We start from the raw sequence: 20,578 nt of genomic DNA, 5'->3' as shown, positions 1-20,578 counted from the left end.
ATGGCATTACAACCAATAAAATATTGATTGCCATGCTTCATGGGATTGCCATGCTTCATGGGAATTATCATCATGGCTGGAATGCGTCTTTCACCAGTCAGATTGCTTGGATGAAACTACCCACTGTGTAATCAAATTTATTCCAGCTCCTGCAGCTCAGAATGATGTTGCGTGTCACTGGTTTGATTCACTGTGTGTTGTCAGGATGTTCACAATGCTGCGTGCTACCGTGAGGCTAAATCAAACCCTGGGTGACGACAAAACAAAAGCTACGTGACTGCAAGGAACAAGCTGTTTTACAGAAGCAGTGTCATGAATTTTGGAAAAGCGAAAAGTAATCCAAGTGCTCAACAAGCAGTGGACTCTTCTTCCATCACATGTATCTGATATGCTTGTTCTATATGTGGCAAAGAAATATCTTAGATCATGTGGCGTTGTCCTTCACTGTCTCTCCACCACGAATCAAAGCAGTTTGGGACGCAGCGTTTAGCCTGAATGCTGCTCCGCCTCTGCAGCCGCCTCCCAGCTGACCTCAGAAACACTGAAACTCTACACGGTTTTAACAGAACATTTAAACACACCTTTTTACAGCTGCCTTTCATTAAGTGAGATTAAGTTTGTTAAACCATACATTTTACTTGCAATTTCTAATCCACTGTTTTGCACATCTTCTTTCTATATTTATTTATACTTTCACCACAGTTATGTCTCTTTGATGTCTTTTTTTTATCGTTTGCAAAGCATAAGAAAAGAGTTTCACGCATTATTGTGTGAAATGTGCTCCATAAATAAATTTGACTTGACTTGAACAGTTCAAACTGTTTTTTCTCTACGCTAACATCCAGACAAAAGTAGGGCAGGGATATTACTGTGAAATGTTGGTTATTGAGTGAGGCTATTTCAATAAGGAGGCTGGAGGAGTTACATAATATCTCAATTTTCTTGATCAAACTTGTATTCCGCTGGGAAATTGAAATTAATTTTGAATTTTGTAAATAAAGTGACAGCTGTGGGACTGGCACAGTGTTTGAGTAAGAGTAGCACATTGAGGGCGGTAAGACAAACGTGGCATTAAGTGAAACTAGTGCACAACTGGAACACAGATACAGCCGCCCCGGAATGATAAGCTATGATGAAAATGTTTACTTTACACAACTACCATTGAAACAGGAGAGAGTTTGAGAGTTGAGACTGTTTGCAGGTGATTCTGCAACAAGACAATAGAATTAATCAGATGACATTTCATTACAGGTGCTGTGCAATATCCCGACTTGCATAATGCTTTGAATCTCTTTGTCTCAAAGTTCAAGTATAGATGATTGGCGTCGGGCTAATCTTGCGTAGCCACACCTCCGTGTCAAACTAACGGAAAACTCTGGAGAACTTCTCGTCAGAAAATATTGGATAAGGAGACCTCGCGGAGCCAGAGGCAGCCATTCGATTGGCTGGTTTCTCTGTCCGGGTGGAAACAATTTTCCTTTTTTAGTTTTTACTGGTTTGAAGCATGACAACAGCCCACAGCATCTCCGCCCTTTTCTAACTAATTGTTCTACCTGAATTTCTCCAGACCTCCGTTAGTTTGAGACGGAGGTGTGGCTACGCGAGATTAGGGTTGGGCCGATCACTTCATAATCAAAATCGTATGATCGGACTCGGCAAAAACGGAAGACCAACAATGAGACACAGATGCAAGCCCAAAATCATCGGTCGCTCTCGGAAGAAACACAAAATCTGTACCGGATGCTCATTTTGCTCCATCAATCGGCCCACACCTAACATGGATGACAGAGAAGACCTAGAGCCCATCGCGTGTAAAAAAAACCAAAAGAAAAACCCATCACGAAACAAGGAAGGAGAAGCTGTCTGGAGCACTATGAAGCACTGTATGACTTCCTTAACATTTGACACCATTCCTATTACACTCTCACTTTCAGAATGAGACCAAACAGTGAGACTGGGACATGGGGGATCCAGCCGGCTCCATGTCAAGCCCACTGCTTTCCAATGAGATCCGGTTGAATAACCCAAGATTGACTTGGCAGAGCTTCAGCACACTGTGTGAGAGCAACAGGTATTAAAAAATGTTTTTGCCTCTGCAAAAAAAGTCCCCGTTGATTGCACAATTAATCAAGTATAATCATACTATATGGGTATTATTATGATTTTTATTCATATTTCATTTAGCAAGCCCAGTATCTTATCTTAATTCAAGCACTTAAGGCTCTCACTCTAGTCTAGACTAATGAGGCTGCCCAAAAATCATTATCATATGGGAAACACCAAAATTTAAAATTAGACAATATTGGTATTTCAACATTCTGGAAATAAACATTTCATTTCACTTAGAAAACCTGCTGTAAATTCTCTAGATGTTGCTATTAGACACCAAAAGTAAAATAATTTTGTTCCTTGTATCATCAAAAATAATTGGGTTCAAAATATCAAGGAAAATAATCATAATTTTAGCCAGAATCGTGCAGACGCCCATAGGTAAAAGCCACAGAAAGACCTGGCAGAGGTTCAGGTCGGCTGCATGTGAGCAGCAGCTAAAAAAAGGACGCTGCTGTACAGGTAGTAGTGAGCAGTCTGCTGGCACAACTGCACAAGAGAGCTGCTGATGATGTAAGACGAGGGTTTTCAAAGCCTCTCTATCAGCCTGCGGTGTGACAGGAATGTGACATGAGTTGAGTAGCGTGCAGCGATGTGACACACCGCTATCGACTCAGCTCTACTTGTTGTGTAACAACAGCAGGTTTATGATTAGAAGGTTGTCAGTTTGAATCCCAGACAGCATGGGGAAATATGGGCGGGGAAAGTGAATGAGGAACACTCTCCTCTGCCTAAACAACTACCAAGAACTATCAAGACGCCCTTGAGCAAGGCACTAAACCCTCAACTCCTCCAGTGGCACCATCAGTTCATTCATTTCCTATAGAGCTGAGCGACCAGGGAAACTCCTCCGATGTGTGGACGGCCAACAAGCTTTTCGCCTGAGAAAGGTTGGCTACGGTAAAACTTTTCGCTGGCATCGGCCGTCAACAGCCAATCAGATTCCCACACTTGCTTGTTTCCCTGCTGATGTGATTCAATCTCATAAACAATAGTTTCGCCTGGCATGAAGTTGATTCCAGCCATTCAAAGCTTCTCAGATCTCTACAACTTCTATTTGAAAGACTACAGGAAGAAACGTCTCAAAAACAAAACTTGGTGAATGGTTACATACATTGTTGGAGTTGCTGGTAAGCTCTCAAGTCATTTTATTGAGTGTTTTCTGTTTATTTTCCATTAATGCTGCCTAATTATCGCTTGCCAGCTAGCTATGTTACCTCATCAAAAAGCCAATAGCAAAGCAGCAAAAAGTACAGCTGAAACTTGCAGCTTATTCCTCTTGGTCAAAACTTTGTGGGGCATGAAACCACAGCACAGATATAGTCGGTGCCTCTTGCAGTGCCCACCATCGGTAAGAATAGAGCTGCTTGCAGTGTGAACGCAGGGTTTGAGTGTGGAGTAGGGCATTGCTGAGAGAGAGTACAAGTGCTCAGGTCACCTATCCTGGTTAAATAATGGTTACAAAAAAATGGGATGGGGAAAGAAAAGAGAGAAGTTGGCCTGGACAGGGTGAAAGGAGGGAGGAAGGGAGGGAGCGAGGGAGGAGATGTGGGTCATACATGGTGATGTGTGTGTGTGTGTGTGTGTGTGTGTGTGTGTGTGTGTGTGTGTGTGTGTGTGTGTGGCCCTGTGCAGGAACTAGTACTGACTCCTGACACAGATGACTACTAGCCAAGCAGTGATATTCTGTGACACAGGATGGAAGGAGTGAGAGACAGACTGATCATGTGATTACTGAATGATGGAAGTCAGAGTTGAAGTGTATGTGTCTAGTTCTGTACGTGTCTGTACCTGTGTGTGTGTGTGTGTGTGTGTGTGTGTGTGTGTGTGTGTGTGTGTGTGTGTGTGTGTGTGTGTGTGTGTGTGTGTGTGTGTGTGTGTGTGTGCATGCGTCATGCGTCATGCTCTTGGTGCTGAACCAGACCACAACTTCTCGTTCGCAGGCGTCCAAACCACAGTGACACGGTGGCGGGCGGTTTCCAGGGTTACTGCTGCGACAAGAGAACTCCAAGCCTATATGTACATGTGCGCGCGTGTGTGTGTGTGTGTGTGTGTGTGTGTGTGTGTGTGTGTGTGTGTGTGTGTGTGTGTGTGTGTGTGTGTGTGTGTGTGTAGGTGTGTGTGCACATTTGCATCCATCTAGACAATGAGAGATAAAGTCTTATCTGCAGTAAGCTTACACCTAGATCAAACTTGATGTGTTTCGAATGTGGAAGTTCATTCATTCCAAATGTGACAATCTGTTGATGCATTATTGCATTGTAGAGCATTGCAGGCATTAGACTTCTTCTTATTTGTTCTGCTTATTATATTTTATTCTACTTGCTAGCATTCTGTGATGTTTTGTGATGACAATATTTAGGTGAATCAAAGTTCAAAAACCTAAAACTTCAAAAAAATCCAAAACGAAAATGTGTTATAACCACATTTATTATGCTTACAATTAATGATACTACAATTGATAACCACACCTAATTAGTTTCATCTCAATGTGTTTGAGCCATAGGATCCACAACATGCATTACAGATTAAGTGTGATCACAGCGTGCATGAGGTGAGCTGCCTGCAGGCCTCAACCATCATTACATCACTATCATGTGTTCTGCACACACCAGTATCTGCACTGTGTTAAGATAACGTCTCCAAAGGGATTAATATAGTTGGAAGTAGGAGTATTACAGTATTGAAGCTTTTGGGTCAAAATGCACACAAACACACAAAACTGTGATATCATATTCAGGCCGAACACCACACCCTCTGACAGTGTTTTCTATGAAATACACTCAGTTTACTATTTAACTCACACATATTCATTCACACACACACACACACACACGCAGGCATGCCCAGGCATATACACGCATGCAGTGCACAGATAGATGAATACACCCTTTCACACACACACGCGCGCACGCACACACAGGGCAGTGTTGCTGTGTAATGTGGATGAGGGCGAGTGTGAGTCACTGTCTCTGATTAAAAGCAGCGCTACAGCCCCAGACCGAGGCCCCTCCTCGGGTCAGAGGCAACACAATATGGTCTTATGTCACTGGACTCCACAGAGCTGCTCAGCACATCAATAAGCAACACTTGACATTTAGATTTGTCTGAATTTGGCGTCATAGGACAGCCAAAACGATAATCCCGCACAAATAAACGAGCCAATCCATGTTAAAAACCAACTGGGCAAACCAAGCTGGTATTTAGGAACCAAATAGCGGGTGAAAAAACGCTCCATCTGGCAACCGCCGTCGCCCTGGCGACCATGTGGGACATTTTCTTTGTGCAAAAGCTCTTCAGCAAACTCACATCCTTCCTGCAAAACTAATGCCCCCCCTCCTCAACTGCACCCTCCCTCCCCCCCCCCGGTCCCCCAAAACAAAAAGGCAGGCTTTCCAGGAGAGGAAATGGCCTCAGAGAGGGAGAAAGCAGGCAGACTCAGAGTTTTAGTTTTAGGCAATCCAGTTTTAGATCTAGGTCATTCTCAAAATGTGACAGGCTGATAAATAGTAGCTTGTTGTTTTGTCTCTGACTTCCTCTGCAGTTGCAAGTGTCTGGCCAGTTTATCCACCGTCTATTTTAGTCCGTCCCACCAAACAGATTCTTCGTCTTGGATGACTCGGCACTGGCAACAGAAACACACCATCAACTTTCCAGTCACTCTGGGCACTGGTTCTGAGTCAGGTATATCCGGGCTTCAACCTCCACTGACGACAACCAGGCCTAAGCTATTACGGTTGCTCAATTACTCATGTTTAGTTGTATACTGCAATTTCAGTTTCCACTATTAATAATCACAGGATGTTGGTGTAAAGCCAATGATAAAACATTTAATTTCATTTAGAACACTTGCTGTGGTTGAAAATAGTCAAGAGGTTGTTACAAGATCGTAAAAGTGTAATAAAATATTTTTGTTCCGAAAATAATTAATAATCACGATTTACAATTGTGATCCGCCATATCTAGCATAATAATAAGGATTATCATTTTAGCCATAATCCTTTATCCAGTGTCTGAAATTAACATTTTGGCTCACCTGCCAAGGGCTGTAAACTAAAAAAAAAGTACCTGCCAATCAGAATTTTTACCAGTTATTTCTGTAGCAATATGTTACTGTACCAGTTTTAATCCTCAAGTAATGTTAGGCTAGTAAACCATCCAGGTAGTGAAGATACAGAAGTTTAGAGGCTAACGTTTTGTGTAGAGCTGCATAACAGGCAGCCAATCAGGAGCCTGTTTGATACAGAGGCATTGTTTTGCTTTTATGTGATTGGCTCACTGTCAGATAAACTGTAGTGCAAATACCAAAGACTGTGTAACTGAGGCAAATGTTATCATCTCAAGTACCGGCCAGTGTGGAGAGTGACTCTTATTCATGTACGCACCGAAAGTCCTTTTTCAGCAACATCTGGTGCTAATTCTGGACCCTGCCTTAAGACCTATAAGCAATGTAGCACCCCTGCCTTATGAGCCCTGACATCCATCCTTCATATTCACACTTAGGACTGTTAAAGGGTGGAAATCCTCCTATCTCCCAGCTGGCTCTCGCTGCCCAGTCCACAGCAGTAGCAGCGAAAAGCAGAGTGTATTTATAAGCTGCTGAAAGTCCTGATTAACCAGCAGCTCGGCACAGCTGCACACAGAGGACACAGGATCTCCCTCTGACAGATCAATGGCATGTTTCCTCCTCGTCCCGATATCTACCATACTGTCTTTGTATGGAAGAGAACGTCATGTCAATGTGACTTTGCTTATCGACAAACATACATACCTCGTAGATCTTGGCTCATGACATTTTCTGAATCCTTAAGAGTTCACTGGTAAAATCAGCGTACATATGACCCACCGAGCGGCAATAATTTCAATAAAATGTCAAGTTTCAATTTTAATGCATCCCCACGGTGTATTTTGGTGGCACGCGATGAAGGAGAAACATTTGTACCAGGTGTCGCTTGGTGGATGCACGTGTATGCCAAATTCACCAGAGGAGCCTAACAATTCAGAAAAAGGTTGTAAGTCATCTTCTGTGAAATATGCATGTTTGCCAATAAGCAAGGCAATATTCAAAGGCCGGATTTTGACACTGAGTTTAAGTGATGTTACAGAGAGAGGAAGAGAGAGAGAGAGAGAAGGTCATGAACAGAGGCCAGCTTCCTTCCAGGACTCTCATCAGCTGGTGACAGTCACATGAGGAGAAAGGCACATAGCCGACATGCTGACACGATGCTGTCACAGACGCTATTCAGGCTGGTGGTGCGAGAGTAGCTGACAGTAGACAAGGGAGAGGAAACCGGCATCTGGAGGACCGTGAGAAGAATGAGCCGGAAAACACAATAGCTCACAATGGACAGACTGCGTCAAGATGGCGGAAAGACTACCATCACTCAATCATCCCGGTCCATCTCTAATTGCAACACGCAGCATTAAGAAGGGTTTTCTAACGGGTGAGAGATGGGAAGAGGATTTTTGGGTGTTTTGCAAGGTGGTATGGGCGGTGACAGCAAACCAGAGGAGGCAGCCATTTTTACATACCTAGCCCATTACCACAGAGATATAAAAAAAAAACAAAAAAAACCGCAGGAAACATGTCCTTATGGCAAGCAGCTCCTTGAGAACAAGATGCAAACAAGCCCTCTGTGCGCTGGCCCAGGATACTGCAACAGGAAACATGATAGCTGTTTGGCTAATGCAATCAATCACAACTTATCTTCTAGCACCATGACCCTGGTCATTACTCAGCAACAGACTAAACCTCCCTCGTCATCGCAACCAAACACATTTCTTCTTTCCTCCTTTATCAACTCTGCAAAATCCTAGTTTCCCTACACAAACTCAATCCTATTGTATTCAATTACAAATTAACCCCCAATCGCTTTCTTGTCTCACTCCATTCATCACCCACAAACATGGCAGGAAATCGCAACTTATCACATGGGCAACCAAAACCCCAGAAAAGACATTTGCCTATCTCATACGCAAACAGGAACCAGAACAAATGACAAACAGGGGAAGAAGACACTTTAGCATGTATAGTATTTACAAGGCTCAAGCTTGATCTCGTTCAATCTAAATCTAGGCCTAAACCACACCAACAAACATGGTGGAAAATTACCAGCAGCCAAATGCTGGTGTATTGGGGCTGTGGCTGGTAAGTCTGCCCCTTTGTCCCTTTTGGGGTGCCGTTGCATCCTGATGTAAAATGTACGTCTTTGAATGCAAGTCAGTCTTGAGCTTCGCCACTAAAGAAGTTGCAAAAATCTAAACCTGGTCCAGTCTTATGTTTCCTCATTCTTAGCTGCAACACTAAGTACAATGAGTATACAACAAAACTGCGTTCTCAAGTTGTGTTTGTTATTTTTAGTGAATAGTCCCAGGTTCTGAGTCGTACCACCAAGTACTGTGACAGTAAAACACAGCATGATGAGATATTTTGGCTCCATCTCCCTGCTTAAGCACTTGACAACCAGAAGCGTATGGTCTAATGAGAAGCCGGCACTCCAACAATAATCTGAATAACCTTTACATCACACAGAGCTTTCTCTGGGGGAGGGGAGAATGGCAAAATCACTCTCAAGTAAAACAACCAACAAATCAGAAGTGCCTATCCCCGGGCCTGGACCAATCAGCACAGTTTCCTCGGCATATTGCAACCAATCAGTGGCTACACATGAGATTAGAGCCAGCACAGTGGGTGTCTGGGCAGCAGATTATATTTCCTTTCTTTCTGAAACACACATCTGACCTGGGGGCCATCGTAATAAAGATGACACATAATATTGTGCCACCAGTGAATCACACAGTGTCTCCTTTGCATTCATTTAGCTGTGGTTGTGTAGCAACCACGGAAAGAATGACTGGAGAATTACTGCCAACGCTAGAAAAATTGTAGCCTAATGTTAGGGTTAAACCGATATATCAGGCTGATATTGGTGTTTTAAAAAAAAACTGCATAACAGCAAGTCAGTGTTCCCCAATGGCAATATGATGAGATTAGGCTATGATTTTACTCAATCCAAATCTGGGTTGGCAGTCTCTAAAACCTGCCTCACCCTGCCTTAAGGAGCTGTTAACCAACCTATGAATTTATTTAGCATGGGTTTTAATGGAGAGTTTTAGTCTCCTGTGATCTAAATGCTGTTTCAGAGACTTTTCCACTCTGCAAAGAATACAGTTTTTTAGGTAACATTGAATCAGTGTAATTTGGGGGAATTGTTTAGCATGAAAATGGTCAAATTTAAATACACAATACAAAATACGGCCATCGGGCCTTCAAAAATCCATATCAGTCAAGCCCTGATTAGTGTAATAAAAATTCATCACCAGGCCTCATTGCTCAGCACAATTGTCCATATATCATCATATAAATACCCAATAAAAGACACTCTACAATTGGAACTGATCCTGGAATGGGTCCAGGAGTCTCAGAACCAAAATGAATGTGACCAACCAGAAGCCCCGCCCTACTACAAAAACCTCTACAGGACAGACTGGGATCGCCCTGCAGGGATTTAAACAATTATTCTCTTTAACACCATCAGGCTGACTGGGAGCCTCAGTCTTGTCCAGAGGGGGGAGAGAGAAATTCCTCAAATTCCAGGGAAGACCATCAAAGAGTAGGCCATCCCTGTCAACCCCAGCTCACACCCTCCTCCCCCCTCCCACACACACACACACACACACACACACACACACACACACACACCACAGCGGCAAAATGACCTCCAGCAGGGTCCTGCAAAAGCAGCTTCATTTTCACATTGTTTCTGGATTTCTGCATTTCATTTCTCCTGGACTGGTTTGTGTTTTATTTAGTTGGTTGTTTATTTTAGCTAGTTTAGGGTTTGTTTGTTTTTTTCAACTTTTTCAACAATGTTTTTAGTCCTGAAAATGCTTATAATCATGTGCTAACCAATGTCTCCATCCATTCAGATTGATCCTATGTCCTGTATCTTGCTTATTTTGGGAAACATACCCTTTAATCTCATCACCTAAGCAACCAAAGCTCAAGAATAAGACATTTGCAAATCTCATAACCAAACAGGACCCAAACCAGATGGCAGTAAACGACAGAAGCAGGCTTTACATTAAGAGGCCCCTTGTTAAACAATACCACGGGATCGGGAAATGTGATTTTCATTGAACTGAATCTTAAAATATGTATGGCAAGCATTTGTAAGACTCAAATTTAGTCTTGCTCAATCTAAATCTAGGCCAAAACATCGGGCACTTCAATGCCCCAAGGGAGCAGATCACATTTACTTAGCAACAGAAACACACACACACAGCAACACACACAAACACCGAAAAGCTGTCCATCACAGACTTGGGTTGCGATTTGAGTATATGTGACAGAAAAATAAGTTTCTGCCAGCGTAAGTGGCCTACAGGGCCTCTGTGTGTGTGTGAGCATGTGTGTGTAGCCGCAGCATGTATCTGGACCCCCCTCCTCTCTCTCTTCTGTATCTGTGTAGCAGGAATGAGGGAATGAGGGCAGCGGTGGGGCCCCGGGGCCATCGTCTCCCTCATGAATAACAAGCATTCAGTGCAGCAGACAGAATGCTGTAATACGGACACACACACACACAGAAACACACACATGGTAATAGGGTGAGGGCAACACCACAGGAATGGGAAAATAGGGGTCTGGAGTGATTAAAGAAGATGCATGGAGCCTGGTTAGGTCCGACGTTTCAGGAAGAGCATTTGCCAAACCGGAACCAGAATGCAGGTTTGCCAATATATCGGGACAATATTGGTAATATAATAAAATATGAAATATCAGGTAATCATGTCATCCACTGCTGATATGATAAAGGTTCCTCTCTGACCACAGCTACAGAAAAGCAGTCTGGAAAACCTGCAATGAAATTAGATTTTCTTTGCACAGTTTATTCGTTTAATTCTTCAATTATGTTTTGTGTATTAACTTCACTTAAAAGCCTAATCTATCCCAGAGTTTCTCTACCATTGAATAGGTGAGGTCAGTCACCCTGCTTTAAAGAGCAGCTAACCCTGAAATAATTTCTTTAGTTTGTGTTTCGTGGAGAGTTTTAGTGACCCATGATGGTCTAAATGCTGTTTCAGAGCCTTTTCCACCCTGACAAGAGTACAATTTTGGAGGAAACACTGAATATTTGTAATGTTTTGGCGTGAAAATAGTCAAATTTAAAGATATTGTACATTAATTGAATTCAGTTAAAAAATATCACTTTCGTTATCGGCCGTCAAGAACCTAGGCTATATCAGTCGAAACCTACTAGTCATTATGCGACAGGCTCACATCTGTATCTACAACCCACAGGGGGTAGACGTTGCCGTAGTAACACGCCAAACACACAGAGACAGCCACAAACATACAGGCAGCCATCTGAGTGACAGAAAGGAGACCAGCACACACACACAAGCACACGCATACTTCGCACACGCGTGTTAGCACACCACCACCACTACCCAGCGTCCCTCTGTCCCCTATGAAAGGCAGATTGTGAGGCTATTTCTGGAGGGCCTGCGAGGCTGCAGCCCTGCTCTGGAACGATGCAGGAAGTGGCTGGCCACAGACGGGCATTGCTGGCAAGATTACAGACACTCCTCTCTCATTCACTCGCTCGCTCTCTCAATCTCGCTTTTTTTTCCTCAATCTCGGTTTGCATTTCCTCTCTGATCGTCGCCTTCATGTAAAACCTCTTCGCATGCATTCACACTCTCGCTGCTGGACGCACCTGTGTGCACCACGTGAAATATGGTTATAGCGTCGACACCACAACAGAAATTTCAATACTACTTCAATACTGTTGCAGAAGACTGAATTCAATATTCGATTCTACAAACTTTCAATACTTTTGCCGAATGTGTTCTGCAAGCATTTCTACATCAGACATGTATACGTACAGATGGCACGTGGACTGGAATAGTTAAAACAAGAAGAAGGAGGAGGAGGAGGAGGAGGACTGGAGTAGACAGAGCTGCAGTCTGGCTCTTGACAGTGGAGTGCAGCGGCCAGTACAAAATTTCAATCAGCTGGAAACAGGCAACAGCATCAAACAGTCCACCGTGTCTTGAACTGAATCCCAGTCCACCTAAACTGGACGACAAAACTGATGCCGCGAGGGAAACTATTTCACTTACAGAGCTCACAAAGATGGACACACAACTGACATCAATTCCCCTGTGCAAAAGCTGCTAAAAAAGCTGTCAAAGTCAAGTGTGGTAGCAGCAGTGGTACCGTAGCAGTAGTGAAATTTTAGATATTGGTATCGATGTCAGAAATTCTGGTAGCGTGATAACAATATATGGTTATAGAAGCAACTACGCTTTTGTAAACAAAACTGCGAACAAGCATGGCGTCGGCCCTCGCCATATGCGCAGTGGAGTCGACCCTGTGTGCGCCTCTTTGTGTCCTCCCTGGCCTCTCAATGTGTGAATGGGTCTGGCTTGACTGCAGGCTGTAGGGAGGGTGGGGGGTGGGGGTTTGGGGGTGTTGGAGGCGGCACGGTGCTGGGCCTTGGCCGAGGATCTCTTAGCCAGCGCTGTCACTCCAGCCTGAAAACAACTGCCCTGCATTCTGTTTAGGCCACCGCAGCATTGACAAACACCCCTCCAACCGCACCGTGCCGGAGGCAGACAGATGGGGTGAGAATAGAGCCCCGTGCGTTTGTGTGTGTTCACATGCGTGCGTGTGTGTGTGTGTGTGTGTGTGTGTGTGTGTGTCTCTTCACTCTCTTGAATGAGGCCTCCTCGCACAGACGCGCACACGCCCCTTTCCTGGTTTTCAGACGCGCGCACACACAGAGGGACAATCTGGATTCTCGCTCTAAACACGTCTCCCTCGGGTCCTCTCTCCCATTTCCTGTTTGGGCCGTGGACGGCGCATCCGATTCGCTGCCGAGTCCTCGGCGCAGCGGAGGGCGGCTGTCAAAACACAGCAACATGTAGTGGCAGCGGAGTTTCAGTAGAGACCCTTGCTAGGAGGACCACACCCCGGCAACTGTGGACTCTTCCCAACCCACGACCAGCCATCTTGGCTCTAAGAAAGATCCACTGATAGCATAACTGAGCATCTGGGTTGAGCACAATGTGAGCAACCCGACACCTTGGTGACAAACAGAGAGGATGAATAGGAGATTCAAGGCTCTGCCCTCAGGTCAGCCTCCGTTGGAACAGGGGTGTGTTCAACAAGCCAAACCGTCACAGGCTGTTTCAAAGTGAGCTAGGGACAGGACTCAGTCTAAAAGACAGCAGGTAGGAAACATGGATGCCCGCAGGGTGCTCAGCTTGTAAACACCCACAATGTTTCGCTTCGTGACGGCGCTGTGAGAGGCCGCGACAGAACGCTCTTGCAAAACAACGATGATGTCAGCCCTCAAAACCTGTCAGCAGCCATGCTTGCAAAAATTCCACTGACTGTCTGAGTGACAGTGAGACACACACACACAGGATGCATGAAATATTTATACTTAGAAGGAAACTTCACTCAAGAACAGTATTCCTGGTATTCTTACAACCCCAGGACAGTTCATTCTTGATTTGTGTTTCCTTTATATTCATTTAGTGCCAGTGTCTCCCTACAGCTACAAAAATGTAAACACAACGAAAATTCATCATGCACTTCCAGCACCAAGAGGAACTTTCAAGAGGGACACACACACACACACACACACACACACACACACACAGAACCATCCCGTGGTCCCTCCCAGCACTAAACTCTCTCTCCATCTCTCTTTGGTCCTCGACTATGATGTGATGGGGCACAGCCATAACTTAAGGAGGACAAGACAGCATTAACTGCAAAGAATGGGCGGAAGCTGACATATTGATCTGATTGCAGAGGATCTACTTAAGAAATTAGTTGTGGGCAGTCAGTGCAGCAAATGATGATGGAGATGGAGATGATGACGATGATGATGGGAGGCGGGGGAAGCATCAATCTTACGCCACACGACTGGAGAAGTTTAACACTGTAAATGCCTCTTCCCCCGAAACCTGCACATGGAGTAATTCATTGTAAACAGTGTGGCAGCATAATGGGGTAACTCCAACAGTCATCATCGCTCTCAAGTGTTTGGTTTTACAAGGCACAGAAGCCTTGATCCTCAAGCCACTGTGGCTTTAATGTCTGGCTCCCAGATGCTTTTTACAGGCCCGGTCTGCTCTGCATTCAGTAAAGAACAGCAGGGTAGAACAGGAAGGAGAGATTCTGCAGCGTTTGCAGCGTCCACGTTATAACATCCTGTATTCACCCCCTTCAAAAAAGACAAGATGCAATAAGTACACGCAACAAGAAAACTGCTGCCGCTTGCCCCAAGATAAAAGCCAGTTCTCTCCCTGCTTTTAGCCGCAGAGGACTTGTCATGTTACGATTTGCCTCTTCTGAATAAATCATGGGCAAAAAAAACCATTCTATAAATAAAAGACTCCCACGTTACAAGCTACATGCTTCCATCGGATAAGGCGGGTTGAATATTTCATGATTAACGGGCCATTATACTGCTCAGATCTAGGCCAAGGCACAGGCGAAGGGGGGGACTCAGATAACGGTCCAAACCCCGTCCCAACAACTACGTAGACAACAGAAGGGAACAGACTCTCCGGTCCGAGGGGGCTCAGGGAGGGGCGAAGCCATCTAGGTTAATCCACACAAAACACACACAAAGAAAACAATCAACAATTCCGCAGAGAAAAGCATCGATTCCAGTTTAAATTACGCAAAGTCTCAACGGAAACCGGCATGGTTTCGTGGTGCAATAGCTGTCTGACTGTCCCAACTGCTCATGATCCTGCAAGCCACAACGCTGACAAACCCGCTGTCCCGTGGATTCTCTGTTAATTTATACTTTAAAATGCCACATCGGACACCCATAGCTGCACTAGCACGTCCTATCAAATGTTAGATAACCAGAGAAGACACAGACGAAATGGTGAATTGGGTCAATAAATCCGTCTTAGGTCGCAGTCGACCAACTGCCAGCCCCTCAGAGCTAGCCAGGCTAAGTCTATGCGAGTTAAGTTAGCCTAAGTTAATGTCAACAGAGTAAGACAGAGTGTGATTTGCTAGTTGTAAAAACATGAATGAAAGTTAAGAACAGAAATGGACATGCTCATTCAACTCGTTTCCCCGTCAGACATGCGGGACACCAGCTGACAAGCTAGCAACTAAGTAGACTAATCTGGTGAGGCCTGCACGTCCGCGGGCTAAAGTTGGCTGCTGTGTCCCAGCTGACACCCCCGACCGGCGGGCAGCCGTTTAGCCGCGGCCCGGCCCGTCCCCGCCTCCTGTTTACCAGGGCTGAACCGTTGCTAATACGCTGTTAGCGGGGCAGGCTAACACAAGCACCCACCTCGCTTATCGAGGTCGTAACCGACCACCACGAAGTAGTCGGCGAGCCTGGCCATCTTGGAGTTCACGGCGACAGGCCTTTCTTGCTAAATCCTCTTCTTTTTCCGTCAATATTCCATTTACGTCCTGCCGGCGAAAGACACATCACGGGCGACAGTAGCATCCTTCCAGCTGTACCCCGCCGCCATACTGTCAATCTGCCTTGCCCTGACAGCGGAGAGCCACGAGTCTGCGCAGTGAGGGACTTCCAGGGAGGGGCAGCACGGCAGGAATGTCCCATGTGAGGAGCCAAGCCACCTCAGGGGCCAATGCAAGTCTGACCGTAAAATATAATGGACTCAATGGACTCACAATAGATAATGTGTGAGGGAGTTACATAGGTTTGTTCATATGCCAACATTTCTCTCTCTCTCTCTCTCTCTCTCTCTCTCTCTCTCTCTCTCTCCAAATAGCTTGTGTGACACATTAATGACAGGCCTCAACGTATGTTATGTAATGTCATTCAGACAAACAAGAATGACGTTAAAAAAAAAAGGTGGTCTCTGTAGCCAAGTCATAATTTGAGTTTCATATTGTTTTGTGTGAATGGCTTCAACACTTCTCATTTATGTTTATAAATATGTACACGTGCCTTGAATGTGGCCAGGAATATATGTTGTTTTGGTAAAAGTCTAAACTATAGGTTCCTGTAACTGTTTGTGTTGTAGCTGGGGCTTTAATTACCGATCTACCGGTAAGGGAGATGTGCTGTGTTTTGCTAGTCTGCCTCAGAAGCATTGGAGATGCTGTTATGGAGAGTAGGAGGAGCTCTCATTTATGTGTGCTGACACTGTCCCGAGCTACTTCTGACCTACAGATCCCCATTATGCCTGTGGCTGCTTATGTTTCTGCTGCCTGTGAGTTTTACTGGACAATCACTACAGTTTCAAAGCTGCTGCATCTTTAATGTGGAGCATGGTCTGCTCAGATTTTGCATGGGAATTAATAGATTTAGTAAGATGCTTGCCTGTGATGGGAATACTAAAGTCATTCAAAGGAATATTTCACCCCAAATGGAAGTTCAGCCATTATCTTCTCACCCCCATGTCAGTCAAAACTCTATTGAACTTCATACGACCACCAAACACACAGCGAGTTAACTCCAGTAGATCCATCTCAGCCTTCTCCCAAACTATTGAAGTGGACAGTGCCATTGTTTTACAGCTCCAAAAAAGCATACAATTTTTGTCCATCAAATTTCTCAAACCAGCCAAAGTAGCCAAACGATTGCACCGTGGGTCCAAAAGTCCAACATTTACCTCTTTATCTCCTATATTTTCCTCACTGATGATGCTCTGATCACATAAGCACACTATAGTAGCAAACAGAGTCTTGTCAGTAAGGAAAATATAGGAGATAAAGAGATAAATGTTGGACTTTTGGACCCACAGTGCAATTGTTTGGCTACAAAACACTTCAATTATGCTACACGAGCTGTTTGGAGAGATTGGACATTTGCTTTATTGTAGCTGTAACATGGTTCTCTTCACTTAATAGTTTGGGGGAAAGCTGAGATGGAGCTATGGGGGCAAACTCATGTGTTTGTTGTTCCAACCAACTTAAATGGAGCTACTTGGCAGTGAGTAGATAATGACTAAACGTTCATTTTGGGGTGAGCTAGAAAACCTTGTCTGACAGGCAGATAGCATGTAAACGGGGTTCGATGGAGGCTTGATGGCCCTCCTCCGTGTGGCCCGTCCTTGGCTGTCAGCGCTGTCAGCGGCCCTGAGAGAATTCCAACACTTCCTGCACCGTGACCTTTGACCCAAAGTGCTTATCGCTGCGGGATTGAAAAACAATCCCCGAGCATGATATGTCACATTTTTCTCTAACAGTTTTTTTTTTTTTTTATCCAACCCTCAGTAACAACTTCTCTCCCACTTTTCTCACACAAGTGCTATCTTAGTTATCTGAGACTCGGGCTTCGGAGAGGAGTTGACACCGTTACCGTTTGATAAACAAAGCTTCTAACAGCGAACATAATGTGAATGGGAGATAAAGTGCGTGTCGATAAGTCGTTGTTGTTGACTGCTTTGTGAATGCTATTTTCAAGGAGTCACTGAGGTCACGGGGGCTGGTTTTGTTTCTTACAGTTGACGCTTGCTAAATCCTAACCTTGAACCACACTTGACAGATTGCCAGAGCGTGAGAGAGAGAGAGAGAGAGAGAGAGAGAGAGAGAGAGAGAGAGAGAGAGAGGGAGAGGGACGACACAGAAAGGCATGGCAGGCCAGGGAAGACAGAATCTGCTCCCAGTGCCAGTCAGGACAAATAGAGACAGAGAGACACCTCCTGCTGTCCTGTGTAAAATATACAGAGGTCAGAGAAGTTTACCTGCCCGCCATCATGTCCAACAGCCCAACATTTCATTCAGTGACTGAGACAGAAAAGCTCAAGATGTTATTAGGAGAAAAGCAAGAAACGATCAACATTGCTGCAAAGTTTGTATCTAAATGCCACCAAATATGGGAGAAAATGTAAATATTGAAAATGATTTTGTAAATTTTGTCTTGTCAGAAATGCTCCCCGCCCCTCCCAATGTTCTGTATTGTTATATATTGACTTAAATTATTCATTATCCATTATTTATTTGACTTATCCTTTGCAAATGCTTTGGCAACATAGATCCTTTCTGTCATGCCAATAAAGCAGATTTGAAATTGAATTTGAGAGAGAGAGGGAGAGCAGTGCGATCTCCCAGACTCTCCCCTCAGGACAGTAAAAACACTGTAATGAAATTGTCTTTCCTAGACAGACTCAGCAAACATCATAGTGCTTAATTATCTGTGAATGAGGCAGAGAGAAGCCTAAGATGACCTCATACTCCTCAAACTAACAATTCACTTGCAGAATTTGGGGGAATATGAGTGTGTGTTGCTTTGCTATCTCTGTCTCCCGTTCACAGCCCTTTCATTCATCTCTAATGTACTTCTTTCACCTTTCATTTATAGGGCGGAAGAAGAAGAAGAAGCAGAAGAAGAGGACAGACAAGGTCCCATCCTGTCACTGATTCTGTGTAACTCATGCATGCAGCCCACTCACAGCACACAGCCACTCTTGTGCAGGATGCAAAAATCATGTGACTTCCTGTCGACTAACCGAGAGACAGGAAGTGGTTTGAAGGCCTCTTGCACATCACTGCTCTTCATGGGCCATGTGCTATTTAGCTGCGCTTCATCTCAGGTGAAGTATTGAACATGGAAATACTTCATTAAGCAGGCATCGCATCCAGTAATTTCACTTCCCCATGTGTAAGCGGCAAGCAGAGACAGAAAGCAAGCAACTGAAAACATGAAACTGTTCAAGTAGGACGGTGGCTGATAAACCATATACAAATAAACAGCTCCCCCTCTCATGTATCTCGCTGCTGTCATTGGAGTGCATCCATTCCTGTTTAAGCAAAGGGAATGTGGCAAAGCGCTTTGTGTACAGTAAACTACTGTGTATCCTCCTGCTTTGTAACTAATCGTGTTTTCACTCATAACACCTGGCGAAGATGCCACTGGATAAGAAATATGTCAGTGTTACTTATCTGGAGTATGTCCTCAATTATATAGATACTCCATATTTCTGTAGTGTACTGCAAATTTCATTACTTTAAAAACTGCACTCTACATAATGAATCCAGGTGCAACAATCTATAGACTTCTGGAAAGAAAAATAAGATGAGTCAGATAAAATTTCCCAGTGGAATGAGGAACAAGTGGGGTTTTATTCCTACTGGGGTGGCCCATACTTAAAATATATGCAGTAAGACACTTTGGTAAATTAATGCATCAAATTGCATATATATATATGTATATGAATTTTCAGTGGGGTTTTTTTTTTAACCCGAGAGATGTAAATGAGTGAACAAGGCGGTCTCTCTCGGGACTTTTCATCCAGAGACAGTAGAGAGCGCCAAGATCAGTGTTACAGTATGTTCTTACCACAGCTGTTGCAAAGCCACTCATTTCTAGATTTCTGTTCCACTAGAGAGTACATAAAGTGCACAGAGACAGGAACACATGACATGAGCCAGGGTTCAAACCCACAACGCTGTGATATACATACATGATATACCTGTTAACCCTCTGGAACCTCTCATTTATTTTATTAATGCGGTTACTCGCTGATGTTATCACTTGTGTGTCTTTGTTGTGGCAGCTGGGTGGCGCGGTGGGTTCAAGCTTCCCGTGTCGGCGAGCATCCGTCCTGCTGAAGTGTCCTCGAGCAAGACGCTGAATCCCCAAGAACTCCAGGGCTGCTGACCTCTGACCTCTGACCTCTGACCTCCCGGTACACAGTGCAGAGAGAGAGAGGCCCAATCTCAAACCACTACCACTTCACTACCAAGTGTCACTCCAAATCAAGTCACACTCGCAGCTGTGGAGGTGCCCTCGGATGAAGGGGGAGGGTAGAAATGAATTGACAAACTATGGGACGCTGTTGCCACTCTACCGGAAGAATTGGAAGCAGTCATCACCATGGCAACCGATAGAAGCCCTGCTCGCACGGAGAGGCAACAATGACAGGTTGCAACTGTCTCTGTAAACACATAACATCCAAAACCATGAGAATGAAATGTGAAGTAAACTGGACTATTTTTGTTTGCATGCATAAAGGCATTTATGGGTTTGCTACAAGCCAAGCGACCTTATGGACAAAGTGATATTCTCCTTTTTTAGTTTTAAACTTCACCACACATTCCATGATTTTGTTTGAGGCTGTAAAGTCAGCGTGAGGAAAACAAAGGTGTGTGTGAATGATCAAAAATACTTGACAAAGTAGATAGGCGGAACTTCACATTTGTCTGGTGTTTCCTCCAGTCTCCTGTTGCAGGTGCGCTTCCTGCTAGCTGACATTCGAGACTTGCTATTGGAGGGTTTAACAGTCCACTTACACTCCCACTAATTGGTTTGGGACGGCCCTTAATATGGCGAACCCTCCACGTGAACGCGCAAAGGGAGGGGGAGTGGATAGGGCGAGGGGTTAGGGGCTGGTTTGGGATTGGGCCAGAGACAAGAAAGATAGCGAGGGGTGACATGCAGCGCAGGACATGAGGTTCGAACCCACAGCGTCTTGAGGGGTGAGACAAAAGAGAATTTCCCTGCTA

At 44.6% G+C, this 20,578-nt stretch overlaps 1 protein-coding gene across 1 annotated transcript in view; it reads right to left on the bottom strand.

Moving 5' to 3' along the window:
• The window catches only part of sbf1 (SET binding factor 1), a 75,989-nt gene extending 60,366 nt beyond the window's left edge, over window positions 1–15,623 (bottom strand). The window contains exon 1 of the mRNA XM_071536980.1: window positions 15,447–15,623. Within this exon, the coding sequence (XP_071393081.1) occupies window positions 15,447–15,501 (55 nt within the window). The 5' untranslated portion in view covers window positions 15,502–15,623. The remainder of the gene's footprint in view (window positions 1–15,446) is intronic.
• Window positions 15,624–20,578: the final 4,955 nt, after the last annotated feature.

This window comes from Centroberyx affinis, unplaced genomic scaffold (genome assembly GCF_046629955.1).
Source record: "Centroberyx affinis isolate AG114_WGS23_722 - 3 ecotype Tasmania unplaced genomic scaffold, CSIRO-AGI_Caff_v1 ptg002974l_1, whole genome shotgun sequence".
Lineage (NCBI taxonomy): Eukaryota > Metazoa > Chordata > Actinopteri > Beryciformes > Berycidae > Centroberyx > Centroberyx affinis.
The sequence above is the reverse complement of the archived record's forward strand: the minus strand, read 5'-3'. Positions and strand labels throughout refer to the sequence as shown.